The sequence below is a fragment of the Oreochromis niloticus genome, linkage group LG15 (genome assembly GCF_001858045.2).
Source record: "Oreochromis niloticus isolate F11D_XX linkage group LG15, O_niloticus_UMD_NMBU, whole genome shotgun sequence".
In the NCBI taxonomy this organism is placed as follows: Eukaryota; Metazoa; Chordata; class Actinopteri; order Cichliformes; family Cichlidae; genus Oreochromis; species Oreochromis niloticus.
In genome coordinates this window covers 25037816-25054226 of record NC_031980.2, presented here as the reverse complement: position 1 = coordinate 25054226, position 16411 = coordinate 25037816, and the positions used below count along the sequence as shown (strand labels likewise).

Genomic DNA, 16411 nt, shown 5'->3' with positions numbered 1-16411 from the left:
AACAGCTGTTAAACAGCTAAACTGTGGGATTCCTTTTACTTCTAGGGGCAATAGTAGCAGTTCTTCAGGTAATGCAAGTCAAATGAAAAGCACTGCAAGGTCAGAGATCAAGGTTGGATTGAAGTTCAGGTGCTGTGTTTGTTTGTGTGAGGAAGGTTTTTGTGATTTAATGATCTTAATGCTCATTAATGATCTTCTTATGGCCTCTGACAGTGGAATCATCTCTGTGCTCGTCCTGCAGAACCTCGGGGCAGGGAGGTTTTCCTTCCCACTGTCCCCAAAGTGTGTCCCTTAGTATTTCTGCTCAGTTCAGTCAGATTTTCTTCTGTGAGAGACTTTAAAGAAGCAACTTTCTGTAACATAAATTGGAAACACTAGAAAGTCATTCTTTAACTCACAGAGAAATCAGCAATGACAACCATCTGTCCTGTACAGTCAGTGATTCAGCCCAGTGTGTCCAAAGTGATCCTATTCACACATTTACAGATTTCTCTGGTGGGATTCTCACCTGCTGAACTCACCTCAGATCAACTTCCAGACACTTTCCAGCTTCATGTGTGAAGGAAACATCTGGAGAAAAGAAGCTGCTCATTCTCCCTGGTTTCTCCTCTTTGTCTGTGATTACTGGATCAGAGGACATGGTCACATCCTCAGAAGTTTAGAGTCCAAACTTCTCAGTTTGGCTTTTCATCACCAAGCCCAGTAAACCCTTGCCCAGGGGTCGGCAACCTGCGGCTCCGGAGCCGCATGCGGCTCTTTAGTCCTTATAGTGCGGCTCCGGGTGGTTTGGGAAAATAAATTAGAAGTATTTAGCTGAAGTGTATTTTATTTGTGTTTAGTTCTAAATTGGAAGATTATTGTGATGTTGAAATATAAAAATAAAATTATATTTTATTATTTTCGTCGTTCAAAATAAGCGTCACACTCGCGGAAGACAGTATACCCACCGAAACGCCGTGCATTTATCGAGACTTTCAACCCCAGGTAGGCCAATTATGGATCTTTGGATCCACATTATGTCAGCAGCTATTCTCCACTGTGAACTATGTTAAAAACAAACGCCGCTCATGCCTCACAGATGACAGCTTACAGTCCTGCGTAAAGATGAAAGTGACTTCGTACAGCCCCGATTTGCAGACGCTGTGCGCAGAGGTTCAGGAGCAGAAGTCCCATTGTAAACACATCACGGCAGACCCGACGATGTTTCCATGAACATGCTTTTCAGCATCTCTTTATTGACCACTTTTCACACACGGTTGCTGTACGTATATAGCCGGCTGTAGCTTTTCAGCTCACAACAACACAACAGCAGAAAGAGAACAGACTTTAAGGCGGCGAGGGGTGATTGCGGGTGCCGCTCAGGTGCGTCCGACTCCCATGCAGCGGCACTGCAGACCACGCCCCGCCACACACATTAACCAGGTAAAATAAATATTTATGCAGAATTTTGCAGATATTTATTTTTCATTTTTTTTGTAGCATAGTGATTTTTTTCCAATTATTTTTTAAAATTCAGGTCAAGGCTCCGCTACGTTCCAAAAGCCCAAAGGCGATATAAGGGTGGCGGCTCACAACAGTTTTTCTTTGTTACATGGATCATTTAAGTTCAGCTTTTAAATTCATTTAAGAGACCTTCAACTGAGTGTATTTCATTTTTGTTATATTTCTTTAAGAGTTCAAAATGTGTTAATTACATAAATAAAATGTAATTTTCTCTGTAGCACTTCATGGATTTCATAAGCAGCACACCTTAGTTGTTCACAGAAAGCATAAAGGTAAAAAAACAATATATACAGTGTTATCTTCATTTTAGATGTCAAAAAGTATTTGCGGCTCCCAGTGTTTTCTTTTGCGTGGAAAGCAGGTCCAAGTGGCTCTTTGGATGTTAAAGGTTGCTCACCCCTGACTTAGACGAACAGGATATACATAAAAGTCACACAAGGTAAAGTCGCAGGATTTTTAAAAAAGAAGTTAGTGTCTGTAGCTCATAAACAGGAAACACCATTCTTTAACTCAGAGAGAAACTGTTCACAGCATCAAGAAACTGTACAGTCAGTGGTTCAAAACAATAAGACTAAAGTCACAACAAAGAAGCTGCGGAGCAAAGTGCTCTGTCAGGGTAATAATGTATAACCTTGGATGTGAGGAGCAGGATGAAGAGAAATATGCCCTCTCTATCTGGATCAAGCAGTTTGGATCAACTGGATTTTTTTTTAACGGTGAATTACTATAGTCCAGTGAAGAAGCAATATGAACCAGGAGAGATCTGGTCAGATGTGTAAACCAACTCAACTGACTCCTTTCAGCATAGAGGAGTAGCAGCTCTATCCTGACTGAACTCCTCACCTCATCTCTAAGGGCCAGCCACTCTTCGGAGAAAGCTTCCTATATCCGCAATCTCATTCTTTCACTCCGAGAGCAACTTGGGGTTAGTATGTTGCCCAAGGATATTTGCAGCCAACTACCAAACATCTGATTACTACATGACCTGCTCCACCTCCTAGGCCACAACCACCCCTTAAGAAGGAAGGTGACTTTGTGAGTTATCACACTCACTAGATTTTTACAAAACCTGACCTCTGACCTTGACCGTACTGAATCCTAAATCATTTCATAACAGAAATAAAATCTCAAAAACACTCAGTATTTAAACACATCTCAGCATTTAGTAAAACTGAAGTAAATTTGCATATACATACTGTACACAGTGGCTTTACCAATAACTATGTATGACAGACAGTACATAAGACAGAGGACAGACACATTCTGACAACAGTTTCAGATACGCTTTCAAAAATACTAATTACAATAAACATTTTATATAAAATTTAATGGAAAAAAAGGAAATGCTCAGACATCCAGCCATCATTTGACTTCAGATGATCAGAAATCCTTTAAAAACATTTCTGGAAGAACCTGTTATAACCTGTTATAGTTACACCAATATCTCTGTGGGAGGAGAATACTATGAAAAACAATGTGCTGCCGATACTGCAGTACCATAATTTCATGTGATAAGAGACTGTAAGGCATGTATGACACGTGACTTCGATTACTATGAGTGGGTATTCTGCCAACAGAAAAAATAACAGTTTGACCGTCTTTAATGCCCGGGCCACGTGATGACACTTTATCATTTATGAAGATATACATTATTATCAGCATACACACACACACACACACACACACACACACATTGACATGACATCAAATTTCACTGATTTTCTATGTTGATAATTTCATACATTAAAAACATTTCTGCCCTTGAAAATAACATTTGAACAGACAAATATCTCTACATGGTTCTCTTCTTAGCTTGTCTAAGCAGCTGCAGTCAGCCAACAGTTGGAACATTTTTCCACATATGTGGAAACGTTCCCTCCTACACTGAACACAGAGACACTGAAGACCCATACCACACTTCAAAACCAGGATAAAGAGGTTCGGTGAATGTGGTGTTGAAGGTGTGGAGGTGGACGAGTTTGTCAGAGGAGACTCTGTAGAAGGACAGAGTGCCTGCAGGACAGTCCACATACACTGCTACTCTGTTAGAGACAGAGGAGGAGGAGGGTAGGGCCAAATCTACGTCCTTCCTAAAGTTGTTGTGACAAGCACGGTAACCATCTTCACAACAGTTCAGACTCCAAGACTGATCGTTGGATCCAAGCTTGCAGTCATCGCCGTCTCCTCTCCTTCGGATTTGTCCGTACGTCACTGCGACGTCAACCACTCCTCTCCACTCAATCTCCCAGTAACAGCGACCTGTAAGCTCATGTTTGCAGAGAAGCTGATTCCAATACTCAAATCTGTCTGGATGATCAGGATATGGCTGCACTGCTCTCACATGTGTCACCCTCCTGTTGTTGTCAGACAGTTTGAGGTTTCTGTGCGCTGTGTTTGGGTCCAGTTCCAGTTCGCAGAAGTCTAACAGAGAAAATACAACGTAATAGCAAAGAAATTACAACAGTAGTTTATAGATCTGAATTCTTGCACAGTCAAGCACAAACAGAAGATCAGTTCCACAATTGGTGCCCCTTCAGAGTGCCAGCAGAATGAAAACCTTTGAGAATAAGCTGAATTATCTGATCAGCTCCTCATCTTATGTGATTGAGGCATTTCAGTTTAATAAGAGATGAATAAAAAGTGCAAACTTACATTTTTGCAGTGCAAACCTTAACACCTGCTCTGTGCTCTGGTCCACTCTGTAGAGAAGTATAGTGACAGCCACATACAAATTATCAAGCAGAATACATTAGTCATGTATGCAAAGAATTCACAAATTTCCTCATATGACACACTGTTTTAGATCAAATTGCTATTTTACTGATGGGGGCGAACAAGTTACTATTATTGGTGATGTCAAATTGTAAATGACAGAAGTGTTTCAAGAATCTAAGAAGTGCAAAAGAATCTGACTTTGATTAAAAAAAAAAAGTGCCTAAAATGTTGGTCTCAATAGTTTCAGCCTATAAAATGTGAAAGCCAAAAAATAAAACTTTGAAAATGCATTCCAGTGCAATGTTTTCATGAGTCACTTGCTAACAAAAAGAATTAGCATAATATGTTATCACACTGTATCATTGATGAAAATAGCAATTTGTCTAGAGTATATTTAAAAGTGTTCATTTATATTTCTATTTTCTACCTCTTTGGTTGTTTCGGATGCTCCAGACTTCTATCAACGTGCTGAGATTTATTAGTTTTCACCACTGGCAGCAGCCTCAGAAGAGCCTCCTCAGTAGCAGAGTATTTCTTTTGGTCATACACATCCTGATCTTCTGATGACAGTAAGATGAAGACCAGAGCTGACCACTGAGAGGGAGACAGTTCATCTTTGGAGAGACTTCCTGAAATCAGGGACTGCTGGATCTCCTCCACTAGAGAACGATCATTCAGCTCATTGAGACAGTGGAACAGATTAATACATTTCCCTGCAGGCAGTTTCTTGCGGAGTTTCTTCTTGATGTACTGGACTGTTTCCTGATTGGTCTCGGAGCAACTTCCTGTCTGTGTCAGCAGGCCTTGTAAGAGACTCTGATTGGTCTGCAGTGAAAGACCCAGGAGGAAGCGCAGGAACAAGTCCAGGTGTCCATTTGGACTCTTTAGGGCCTTGTCCACAGCACTCTGGAGATGTTTGAGTTTAGATTTGGGTCTTACTTTAGACAGCAGAGATGATGTTTGTTCTTCTTCTAACAGATCAACTCCAGAGTTGATGAAGGTCAGATGGACATGAAGAGCAGCCAGAAACTCCTGAACACTCAGATGGATGAAGCAGAACACCTTGTTCTGGTACAGCCCTCTCTCCTCTTTAAAGATCTGTGTGAACACTCCTGAGTACACTGAGGCTGCTCTGATATCGATGCCACATTCTGTCAGGTCTGATTCATAGAAGATCAGGTTTCCTTTCTGCAGCTGATCAAAAGCCAGTTTTCCCAGAGACTTGATCAGCTTCCTGCTCTCTAGACTCCAGGGTTGATTTGTCTTAGTTCCTCCATCATACTTGACCTTCTTCACTTTGGACTGAACCACCAGGAAGTGGATGTACATCTCAGTCAGGGTCTTGGGCAGCGGTCCTCCCTCTCTGGTTTTCAGCACATCCTCCAGAACTGTAGCAGTGATCCAGCAGAAGACTGGGATGTGGCACATGATGTGGAGGCTTCGAGATGTCTTGATGTGGGAGATGATCCTGCTGGATTTTTCTTCATCTCTGAATCTCTTCTTAAAGTACTCCTCCTTCTGTGGGTCAGTGAATCCTCTGAGCTCTGTTTCCATGTGAACACACTCAGGAGGGATCTGACTGGCTGCTACAGGTCTTGTGGTTATCCAGATGCAAGCAGAAGGAAGCAGTTTCCCCCTGATGAGGTTTATCACCAGCACATCCACTGAGGTGGACTCTGTAACATTAGTCAGGATTGTAGTTTTGTGGAAGTCCAGAGGAAGTCGACACTCATCCAGACCATCAAAGATGAACACAACCTGGAAGTCTTCAAAGCTGCAGATTCCTGCTTCTTTGGTTTCAGGAAAGAAGTGATGAACAAGTTCCACCAAGCTGAACTTTTTCTCTTTCAGCACATTTAGCTCTCTGAAAGTGAATGGAAACATGAACTGGATGTCCTGGTTGGATTTGCCTTCAGCCCAGTCCAGAGTGAACTTCTGTGTTAGGACTGTTTTCCCAATGCCAGCCACTCCCTTTGTCAGCACTGTTCTGATTGGTATATCTTTAACAGGTGATGCTTTAAAGATGTCTTCTTGTCTGATTGTTGTTTCTGATCTGTCTGGTTTCCTGGATGCTCTTTCAATCTGTCTGGCCTCATGTTCATCATTGACCTCTGCAGTCCCTCCCTCTGTGATGTAGAGCTCTGTGTAGATCTGATTAAAAAAATTTGGGTTTCCTGCTTTAGTGATCCCCTCAAACACACACTGGATGTTTTTCTGTAGATGAACTTTGAGTGTACGTTGGCACTCTGCAGCATGGGTTCCTAAAGAAACATACAAAAGCTATGATTATAATCCAGGCAGTTCTATGGAGGCAAAACATGATCCGAAAAATGTAAGGAACGTGTGGAGTGGAATTAAAAAAATCACTAGGATTAAGTTGACAGACAACGAGTGGGCAGCCTGTAGACAACAAAACAAGTCATTTCAACAGGTTTATTTCTCAACTCTCTGAAGTGTTATCCACCACACAGCGCCTTTCACACACTCTCACTACCTTCAGTGAATCTTCTGTCATCAAGTGAATCCTGACATCTGAGTGTGAAGTAGTCAGACTCGAAAGTCAAGGAAGGTGGTAGGAAAGCAGACTCAGCAGACATTTCAAGCTCCCAGAGGTGAGCAATTTATTTACAGTGAACTCCATCATACGTGAAATTTAATTAACTTAAGTAACTTAATTAACAAAACTCAAAAGTACATGAATGCGATAACACAGCTCACCTGCCCTCCTTCATCTGAATCTGGCTGAGACTGACTATATAGAGGGCCATCAATTTCCCTTCAATTAGTCCAGCAAGTACCACTCACTTGAGCTGAGGGACCTAAAACTCTACACAGATGACTAAAAATGACAAAAACCTCCTCACACTTCTGATTAGCACATTTACACAACTAGCTCTATTTACAAAAAAAAAAAAAAGATTCATAAAATCCCTTCAGACTCTTGGTTCCACCTGCTGATGTCATGTCTGACATCATCAGCACTTTAAAATCAGGAAATGCTAATATACATAATAAAATATAAAGAAACATGTAACTGAGTATTTGCCTTAATTTGCAGAATGTTTGTTTTGCTGGCAACAGAATGCTTACACAAAAAACCCGGGATAGTCAGTGCAGCAATGTTACTTTGACAAATAGCAAATCATAGCAAATAAATATAGAGACCGAATAATGGACATAGTGAGCAAAAAAAGTCAACACATCTGGGACAAGTGGAGAGCATTACAACTGCTCATCCCCTTTGTCACACTGAGAAACATTCCCTGCTGGACTGTGATGTCACTATTAAGGTCCTGAGGACTTGTGCTTCCCAGCTGTCACATTTACAGCTGGAGTCAAAAGCATAGTGAGACTCCAGTGTTAGTGAAAACAACACGCCTAGTTCTTTTAGCAAAGAAAATCACACTATCACCAGTGGAAGCTGATGACACCAACAGACTAAATAAACTGATCATGAAGGCTGGCTCTATAATAGGTTGTAAACTGGACCTCCTCTCCACCACAGCTGGAGGTCACCGAACAAACCTTTATGGGTAATCTTGGCATATTTCTTATCTTATTTTAAATCATCTTACTGGTCTGTAGACAGTTGGCCAGCTCCTCCTGCTTCATTCTCCTCAGGAAGTGTTGTGTGATCTTCAGAAATGACTGTCTGCTGCTCTTCTGCTCTTCAGCTGTACCACCCAGGCCCTCACCTTCACTCTGATCAAGTCCACCGTCTCTGTAATCTGGATTTAGGACCTCCTGGAACCTCTTCAGCTCGGTCTTCACAAATCTCATAATGTTCTCCTCAAGTTGCTAGAAAGAAATGTCAGCTTCTGTTAACCACAACACCACCTTTAGTGTATCTAACTGTCTTTGAAGTGCTCAGTGCAGAAAAAGCACCAACTCAGTCAAGGTTACTGTCTTTGAGATATTTTTGTCATTACTTGTACCATATAAGTAATGGCAAACCTGGAAAGAGTACAACATTTCAAGCCCCAGCTGGCTCTGATGAAAACAGAGACATGAACTTTGGACTAAACTAAATTTAAGAGAGCAGAAAGCAGCATTTTTCCCAAACAGCAGGAGCTGTGATGTAAGATCCACCTGCTACTGTAATACTGGACTTCCCAACAAAGTGGCTGCTTGATGACTTTATGTAGTATTAAGCAGAAACACTGCAGTATTTCTCCATGGTGATATTTATAAAAGTGTGTTCTGTGATTACATTACCATAAATATGTCCTGCAGAGCTGTTTGGTATCCACTATCAGGCTGGTGATGGGGAACCTTTAAACTCTGCTGCTGCTCATCTCTGTGGAAATGTCAGAAAAGACAGGATACATTTCATACACAGTAAATTCTAAAAATATCAAATGATAATCAAATTTTCATCCTTACGTTGAGCCTTTAAAGTTAGTTTCGCGGATGACGGAGCCACTGGTTGTCACAGTCTGACATGTGGTTACACAAGGATCGAATGTCTGCTTTTTATTTGGTCTTGAAACATAAAACACACTTGTATAAGCAGAGGTTTAAAGAAGCTTCTAGAAACGACTAGAAAGAAATGTAGTTTTCAGTCAAAGCTCACGTTTTGTCAGAGAATGGCATCTGAGAGATGGGAGTGTAAATGTTCATGACCCGTTCACTATTCAGGGATTCAGACACCCAGCTCGGTTCAGGATCAGCTCCAGGTCCGGGAGAGTCTGGTCCGCCCTGCTGCCTTACCCTTGAACGCGACATACACAGAGCTCTGAGCATGAATAATGACGATGAAGATTCAGTTCCAACAGTCACTTGAAAGTGCTTTATGTTGTACGGGAAAGATGCTGGAATATTCTAAAGAAACTCCAACACTTACTGACAGTGTTTCTTCTTCTGGAAGAAACTTCCTAGATAACCAGGCTCAGGGAGGAAGACAGGACAAGGACACACTGTGGAAAGCTTTAAGCCCACATAGCAAAATTGGTATGGCACGGATCTGGCCCACACAATGTGCCTACACATGCCCCACATAACTCAAAGAATGACGGCCCTTTGGTGGCCCAGATCTGGTTTGCCAGAGGTGTGTCTGCTGGGCCCTGTGCTGGCCCAGCAGACACACTGCTGGCCCAGAACAGTTTCAGCTCTGGCCCCAGATGTCAGCCTAATGTGTAACTTAATCAGACCATGTGATAACAACATGTGTCAGAACATAATAGTGCAAAAGCAAGATGAAGCTCCGTTCAGACAGTGAATGGACTGATTCTTATATAGCACTTTTCTACTCTCAGGAATTACTCAAAGTGCTCTATAAAACATGCCACATTCACCCAATCACACACTTCCTCTAAACTGAGTGCTTCCTAACTACATTCATACACATTCACACTCTTGACATGCAGACTAGAGGAGCCAGCAATCAAGCGGTAGGTGACCTGCACTACCTCCTGAGCTACAGCCACCCGGTGCTAAACATGAGTAAACCCTCACTAGGTTTTGGATAAAGTGTACACTCACAAACCTGTCAAACCTGCATTTGAAACGTTGGCTACCATAGCAGGATAGTATTGCGTTATGGCATTTGGGTCTTCTAACTAAAATAGGAAAATAGGAACATAAATAGTGCCATCATTGCCAGACTTGGCCCACATCTCGTTGACATACACTCTGCCATGACACCAGTCAGTCAGAAGTGCCAGCTTGATGCCAGATCCGAGCCAGACCTGTTTTCTATGAGCCTGGGCCACATAAACCAAACCACAATTGAGCCAGATATGGCATGCCATCCCATAAATAGTGCCATCTACGCCAGGCCTGGTCCATATCTGGATGACATACCACTTACCATGCCAGAAGTCAGCCAGCAGTGCTGGCTTGACACCAGATCCGGGCCAGACCTGTCTGCTATGTGGGAGCTTAATCTTAAAATTAGAAAGGGCGTCTGTCTCCTAAATCCAAACTGGTTCATTAGGAAGCTGCAGCTCTGCCTCCTGGTCCCAACTAGGAAGCAGTTTGGGGGGGGGGGGGGGGGGGGGTTGATAAATTTGACCAGATTTCTAGAAATGAGAGCTGCTCCGTCCAAAGTGGGATGGATGCCGTCTCTCCTAACAAGATCAGGTTTCCTCCTGGCTGCATGGAGAACATGCAGCTAAACATGTCACTCCTGGTCCTACTGGGGACGGGACCAGAGAAAACTACAGAGTCTGACATTGTTCTGGGAAAGTTACACACCGATTTAATATTGATTTTGTGATGTGAGTGCTGAACTGTGACCTGGAGAAGAGTCCTGAAAGTTAGAGATGGTCTTCTCACCTCTGAGCTTTGATCTGGCTCTCATGTTCCCCACACAGAGTGGATTCAGTGGGAGGGACTCCCACCTTTCTGTGCTCACACCAATCCACAGAAGAGGCTACACCTTCACACAGACACAGCAACACGCTCAGTCAGCACAACAACATATATACTTCAGACCAATGTTCCCTCTAAGCTGCGCACGTAATTGCGCAATTGCGCACTGTTGGCACGGTCTCTGCGCAGAGAAAATCTGCGTTGCGCACACAAAAAAAAATTCTAACCTGAATTGAAATTAAAGTAAATATGTGCCAACACCGGTGTTTTAGCTAGCAAAGCGTGGTGGCTGATGTGGAGTGAAGCCACGTTAATGACAACGTGTACATGTACACGTCCACCATTGGAGATGTGAGCAGGACAGACGAACAATTGACGGAAAAAGTGTGGACTTTATACCAGTTTTTAAATTGTGTTGATAGGCCACGTAAAACCAGAGTTATGATAAAAAAAAATATGCAAGGTTTGGTTTTCTTCCGGAATACTATTGTTGTTCATATTTACTGCGGGAAGAAACGGTAAAAACGGCGTTTTATAAGGAAAACGCTCGAAAGCACTCTCCGCCTGTGAGCAAAGACGAAACCAAATCACTCCACCCTTTCCCATTGGTCGAAAAATGTACCATGTCGACCAATCAAAACACGGCATTTAGTTGTTAAGAAACGGGAGGAAGTTTTAGGAGTGACGATGGTGTTTTGAGACGTGAGAGATTTGCAACGTTTAGCGCAAATCTTGTGTAGTTAGTGTGTAGTGTAGTCAATAGTTTTGTTGTGTGTGTCAGAACAATGAGGCGAGTGCTGAATGTTACAGGTGTTACAGGAGTGATACATCTCCTATTGTCAGGCCTGCAGGTATCAGGCTGTTGTTCTCCTTTATCTCAGAGTGGACAGAAATTATTTTTTGGAGTGGCACAAATAATTTGTGTGGCATCAGATTTGATGCAGAACACCTGATTGTTCTGTAAATATTTTGAAATGTTTGTTTAAAAAAACCGCCTTGGCTGCATTTTTAGGTAAAGAGCTGCAAAAAACTTTGTTGTCAGAGTTTTATTTATTTATTTAAAAAAAAAAAAGAAAGTTGTGTTTTCAAAATTGGAGTTCAAGTTATTTTTACTTCCAATAGTGTTAACATACTACACAGGTCATGAACAAGATTTTTTTTTTTTAAATTTTCATTGTAAGTGGGCTAAAGCAGTTAATTAAAAGTAGTCTAACAGAAATGTAAATGCTGTAATTTTATTATTTTAATAAACATGTAACTTGGATGGATTCGACGCTGGCGTGACCACAGTGCACACGTCTAATGTCGCTCACAGTGGTCCACGAGATCGCTCAGGGAGTTTGTGTGTTCGCTCAGACACATGAAAAATTAGAGGGAACATTGCTTCAGACTGTGTTACTGTGTATACCAAGACTAGCTGTAGAAAAAGGAAGTCATATGTTATGACATTAATTTACAAGACTCAACATTAGCCTCATTTCTTTCTTAAGAATGGTGTTTGTTCTCATGTGGAGCAGCAGACAGAATAAAGAAAATCCTCACCAGGTGGATTCAGGTCCACGTCCATCACAGAGTTGTTCTATCTTCACCTTTAGAGGAAACGCAGAGAGAAGCTGCTTTAACCTGAGGACTCTGTTACGTTCTCTTAATCACCGTCAGAGCCGATCAGACAGCAGGTCAGTGAAACCTCTAGCAGAACCCAGCTGCTTCACTGTGAGCTTAATCTGTGCAAACAGTGATGTCATCATGGTTTAAGGCACGGTAATTCTAAAAAAAACATTTTTTTTTTGTTTTTTTTGCATCAGTACATTTTGAATTATGAGGTTGTGTTCTTCATAACTTCTGTCAGGAAAAGAAAAAAGTCCAAATAACACTTGTAGATGATTTTGTTGCTACAGTTTGTTTATGATCATATGTGAATTAATATTTGAACAATTTAGTTTAAAAAAAACCCTTAAAGATAATATTAAAAAAAAACATAAAATAAAAAAGAGGCTGCCTTAATGTCACTGATAAACTGTGGAGGTTTAATGAGGATCTCATATCTGCATCTATGCTTCTAATACTATTTTAAAATGAAATTGTAAATTTCATATATTTAAAGTCAAAAATATTTGTTATGTTAAACCAGTTCATTGATTTTTACATCCACCAAATGTCTGCTGAAGGTTTTTACAGAGCAGTCTTCATGTATTATTCTGCCTGGTTTACAGAAGACATGGTGAAAACTAATGAATTTTCTCTCTTTATGGTATTTATAATTTAATAAAAATGCTAAAATTATAACTTTATGAAAAGCTTTGATTCAAATGTATCATCAACATGAAACACAAAGCATTTCTCACATGGCAACAAGTCCATATAAATGTTCAGAGTTTTATAAAACACATAAAAACTTTCTGAACATGAACATGAACACATTTGATCAAACATTAAAATTCTGCCTGCTGAGGTTAATCATTTTATATTCAATGGCCCTGTTTGATTCTTTTCTCCTGGCTGAAGGTGAGTCATGATCTATTAATCAGTGATAAATGTGAACAATATTTTTGTAGCTCTATGTAAAGAACTTTGAACCTTGCTGCTTCTCAGTAACACCACCTGCCAGGTAAAAGTTAAAGTCCCACAATCGTTAACAATGTTTCTAAACATTTCACTTTGTGTAACTTTGCTCAGCTTGGTGTTAAAATACTGTAAAAATGTTTGAACTGATCAAATGATCACGATAAACACAGAACAAAATAAATCTGCTGGTTGATATCGTCAGGTTTTGTGTTCAGAGTTAAAGTACGTTACCTTCTGATGGTGAAAATAATCTGCATGAAGCTGAAATGAATCCGCAGCTTCAACGGGAAACGTGCAGAGAGCAGGAGATTCACACACAGTCTCAGCTCTCTGGATCTATCTGCAAACTGAAGTCTTCTTTAAGGAAACCTGAAAACTGCGCCGTGACCCTTGGAATAAAGAGCAGAAGTCACACACGTACACACAGCACGAGTCCTTATCAGCTGCATCATAAAGTTCTGATAATACACTTTTTTATTTGCCAACAAGGAAATAAAAAGAGCAAAGAAAGCTTTTATTAAGCAGCACACACACACACACACACACACACACACACACACACACAGAGGTTACAGTGTATAAGCAGTCTAACAGCCTCAGTCTGAAACAACGCAGCATATACTGAAAGCGTTTCACTAACCATCACATCATGTTGAGTCCATTAACCCATTAGAAAACCCAGCCATTAGAATGACGTCAGGCTCAAGCCACTTCTGCGCTGGCTTCACTTGTTATGTGTTAAGCATGAACAAAATTATGATACGTCATGAGTCTCTGTGGTCTCAGTGCAGTTCTGGCTGCAGTCAGTAGATGGCGCTGCTGCACAACCTCTACACCATTACCTACAGGCAGCACTGCAGGACTAAACTCAAAGAAACGCAGTGAAACTGGAAAAATGTCTTTATGAGACTGGAAACACAAACTGGCAACAAACCAGCTCATATCCACCCATCCATCCATCATCCATCCATCCATCATCCACACATTCATCCATCCATCCATCCATATACCTATCATCTATCATCCATCCATCCGTTCTACCACGCATGAAGTCATGGATGCAGCAGTCTGCACAGAGGTGCAAAGACTCCCAGATCTCCCTGAAGACATTGAGGTATTGCCAAGGCAGCAGAGAAGAATAAGCTTATCAGTCTCAGGCTGTCATATCCCAAGTGAAAATGGCCGAAACGCTTTAGTTATGGGGGACTACGAGGACCTTTCATATTCTTGTAGTTCTTTTAATATTTAACTTCATGAAAATATGAAACAAGTGTTCAGTAATCAGTACTTAAAAAGTCAGTGGTGGTGTTCACAGGTTGCTTTTAATTGTTTAAGTAGTTAAACATATCTACAAAGTAAATATCCATATTTGATGCTTTACATTATAAAAGTTTGGCATTCATGACATCATAAAAACATTATTTTACAGATGGTTCGGTTCCAAGCTTCATGTTACAGAAACATTAATAACAGGATTAAATTTTATATGTTGTCTTGTGTCTGCCAAGACTGAGAGAAAATACCTGCTGCATTTTTGTATGATAAGAGCACCATAATGTGTTCTTAATTATGTGAGATCAATCACTGTTTATCTGAGCAGGTGTAAGAAGGTCCTGTGTGAGTAATCAAAGATGTTTTACTGCCTCATTCAGGAGAAAAACACCTGAAACTGTTTCATGCTTCATTCAACAGTTTGCGCTTGAGGAGAGCAGGTTTTCATTTTTACAGTGTTGAGAGAGTGTAGCAGGAAACAAGCCCAGATCGAACATCAATCATCATCAGAGAGTTGATGGCCTTTGAATAACCAAGGCTTCAGACAGGTGAGTAAAACCTCCCTGTGATTGGTCAACCATCATGTACCACATGAGGCAGATGACATTCTAGCATCTCTTACCTGTCAGTCAAAGCACCCACAGTCCGAATTTTAACTTAAGGTTGTTATGAAGGAGCAAGTTAGCTCTCAAAATATAACAATGTGCACAGCACAATGTGCTGTAGATGAAAAATGTTGTTAATCAGGCACATTTTTATGTCCAACACCAACATTTTTTACATTCTCACCTGGCCGCTTTACCCGCTTAAAGTCAGAGGTTAGAGAAGGATTGCAGGTGATGAAAGGTGAGATAAGAGAAGAGAAGATGTATACACGGCTTACATCCATCACCTCAGCCTCCTCACATTCCCCTGGACTCATAACATAAGGTTCACTTCTTCCTGCATTGACAGTAAAGAGACAGACTAATAACTCCTGTAAGATAAGATACAACAAGACCTGCTTTATTGCTCCTGAGAGGAAATTTGTCAGAAACGCACTAATAACAAACTGTTTCATACCTTATAAACTGATAAAAAGTAGCTTAAATACACTTCTCATTGTTACTGTCAAGATAAAATTCCTGGATATATTTAACTTTTAATATAATAATATTGTTGTTGTATTATTATTGTATTAACAGCAGATTCAATATGATTTGATTTATATAGTGTCAAATCAAAGAACTTTGTGTTGTAAGCTAAAGACCCTACAATCATATTACCCCCCATGAGCAAGCGTTTTGTGACAGTGGGAAAGAAAAACTCCCTTTTAATTAACAGGAAGAAACCTCTGGGTTTCTTAGGGGTGAGGGGAGGAAGACAGGACAAAGACACTCTATGGAAGAGAGCCACAGATTAATAATGACTAATGATTAAATGCAGAGAGGTGTATTATCACACAGTGAGCGAAGAAACAAAGGTGAGTGTGTTTGATATGAAAGGCACCATTTCAGGAGAGCAGAATTATCATAATGTCCTATATTTCTGACATTGAAAGATTTTTCTCTCATTTCATAATACTATTTAAAACCACTCACTTTGTCTGAGCAGTGAACTCTAAAGTTTAGTAAATTGAAAGTAAAACAAAATTGTGACTCTATGTTTCTGTCTCACCCCAACCGGTCGCAGCAGATGGCCACCCCTCCCTGAGCCTGGTTCTGCTGGAGGCTTCTTCCTGTTAAAAGGGAGTTTTTCCTTCCCACTGTTGCCAAAGTGCTTGCTCATTAGGGGTCATATGATTGCTGGGTTTTTATCTGTGTGTATTATTGTAGGGTCTACCTTACAATATAAAGCCTAGAAGGGACTGTTGTTGTGATTTGGCGCTATATAAATAAAACTGTATTGAATTGCTAAATAATCTCGCTTGTTGGTGTTTTATATCCTCTCTTTCCAGTCTTTACGCTAACGTAGGCCAACTGTGACATACAGACATGAAATGTCCACATAATATTTCATGTGGACATTTTGCTGTCCACAAGAAATATTAATATGTGAAATATTC

The 16411-nt window shown here is 40.8% G+C and overlaps 2 protein-coding genes across 2 annotated transcripts; both read right to left on the bottom strand.

Annotated features, from left to right (window-relative positions):
* Nucleotides 1-2114: 2114 nt before the first annotated feature.
* On the bottom strand, nucleotides 2115-5611 carry LOC100700259 (protein NLRC3). The gene is made up of 3 exons (XM_005466597.3): nucleotides 4646-5611; nucleotides 4156-4202; nucleotides 2115-3924 (listed from the first exon to the last, which is right to left on the bottom strand). The coding sequence occupies exons 1-3, from the start codon at nucleotides 5545-5547 to the stop codon at nucleotides 3383-3385; spliced, it is 1491 nt and encodes a 496-aa protein (XP_005466654.2). The 5' UTR covers nucleotides 5548-5611; the 3' UTR covers nucleotides 2115-3382.
* Nucleotides 5612-5782: 171 nt separating this feature from the next.
* LOC109194751 (uncharacterized) lies at nucleotides 5783-13873 on the bottom strand. Its single transcript, XM_025899068.1, has 10 exons — nucleotides 13736-13873; nucleotides 13327-13484; nucleotides 12073-12119; nucleotides 10495-10597; nucleotides 8792-8929; nucleotides 8602-8700; nucleotides 8434-8515; nucleotides 7794-8016; nucleotides 6292-6479; nucleotides 5783-5854 (listed from the first exon to the last, which is right to left on the bottom strand). The coding sequence occupies exons 3-10, from the start codon at nucleotides 12095-12097 to the stop codon at nucleotides 5783-5785; spliced, it is 930 nt and encodes a 309-aa protein (XP_025754853.1). The 5' UTR covers nucleotides 12098-12119; nucleotides 13327-13484; nucleotides 13736-13873.
* Between the last annotated feature and the right edge of the window lie 2538 nt (nucleotides 13874-16411).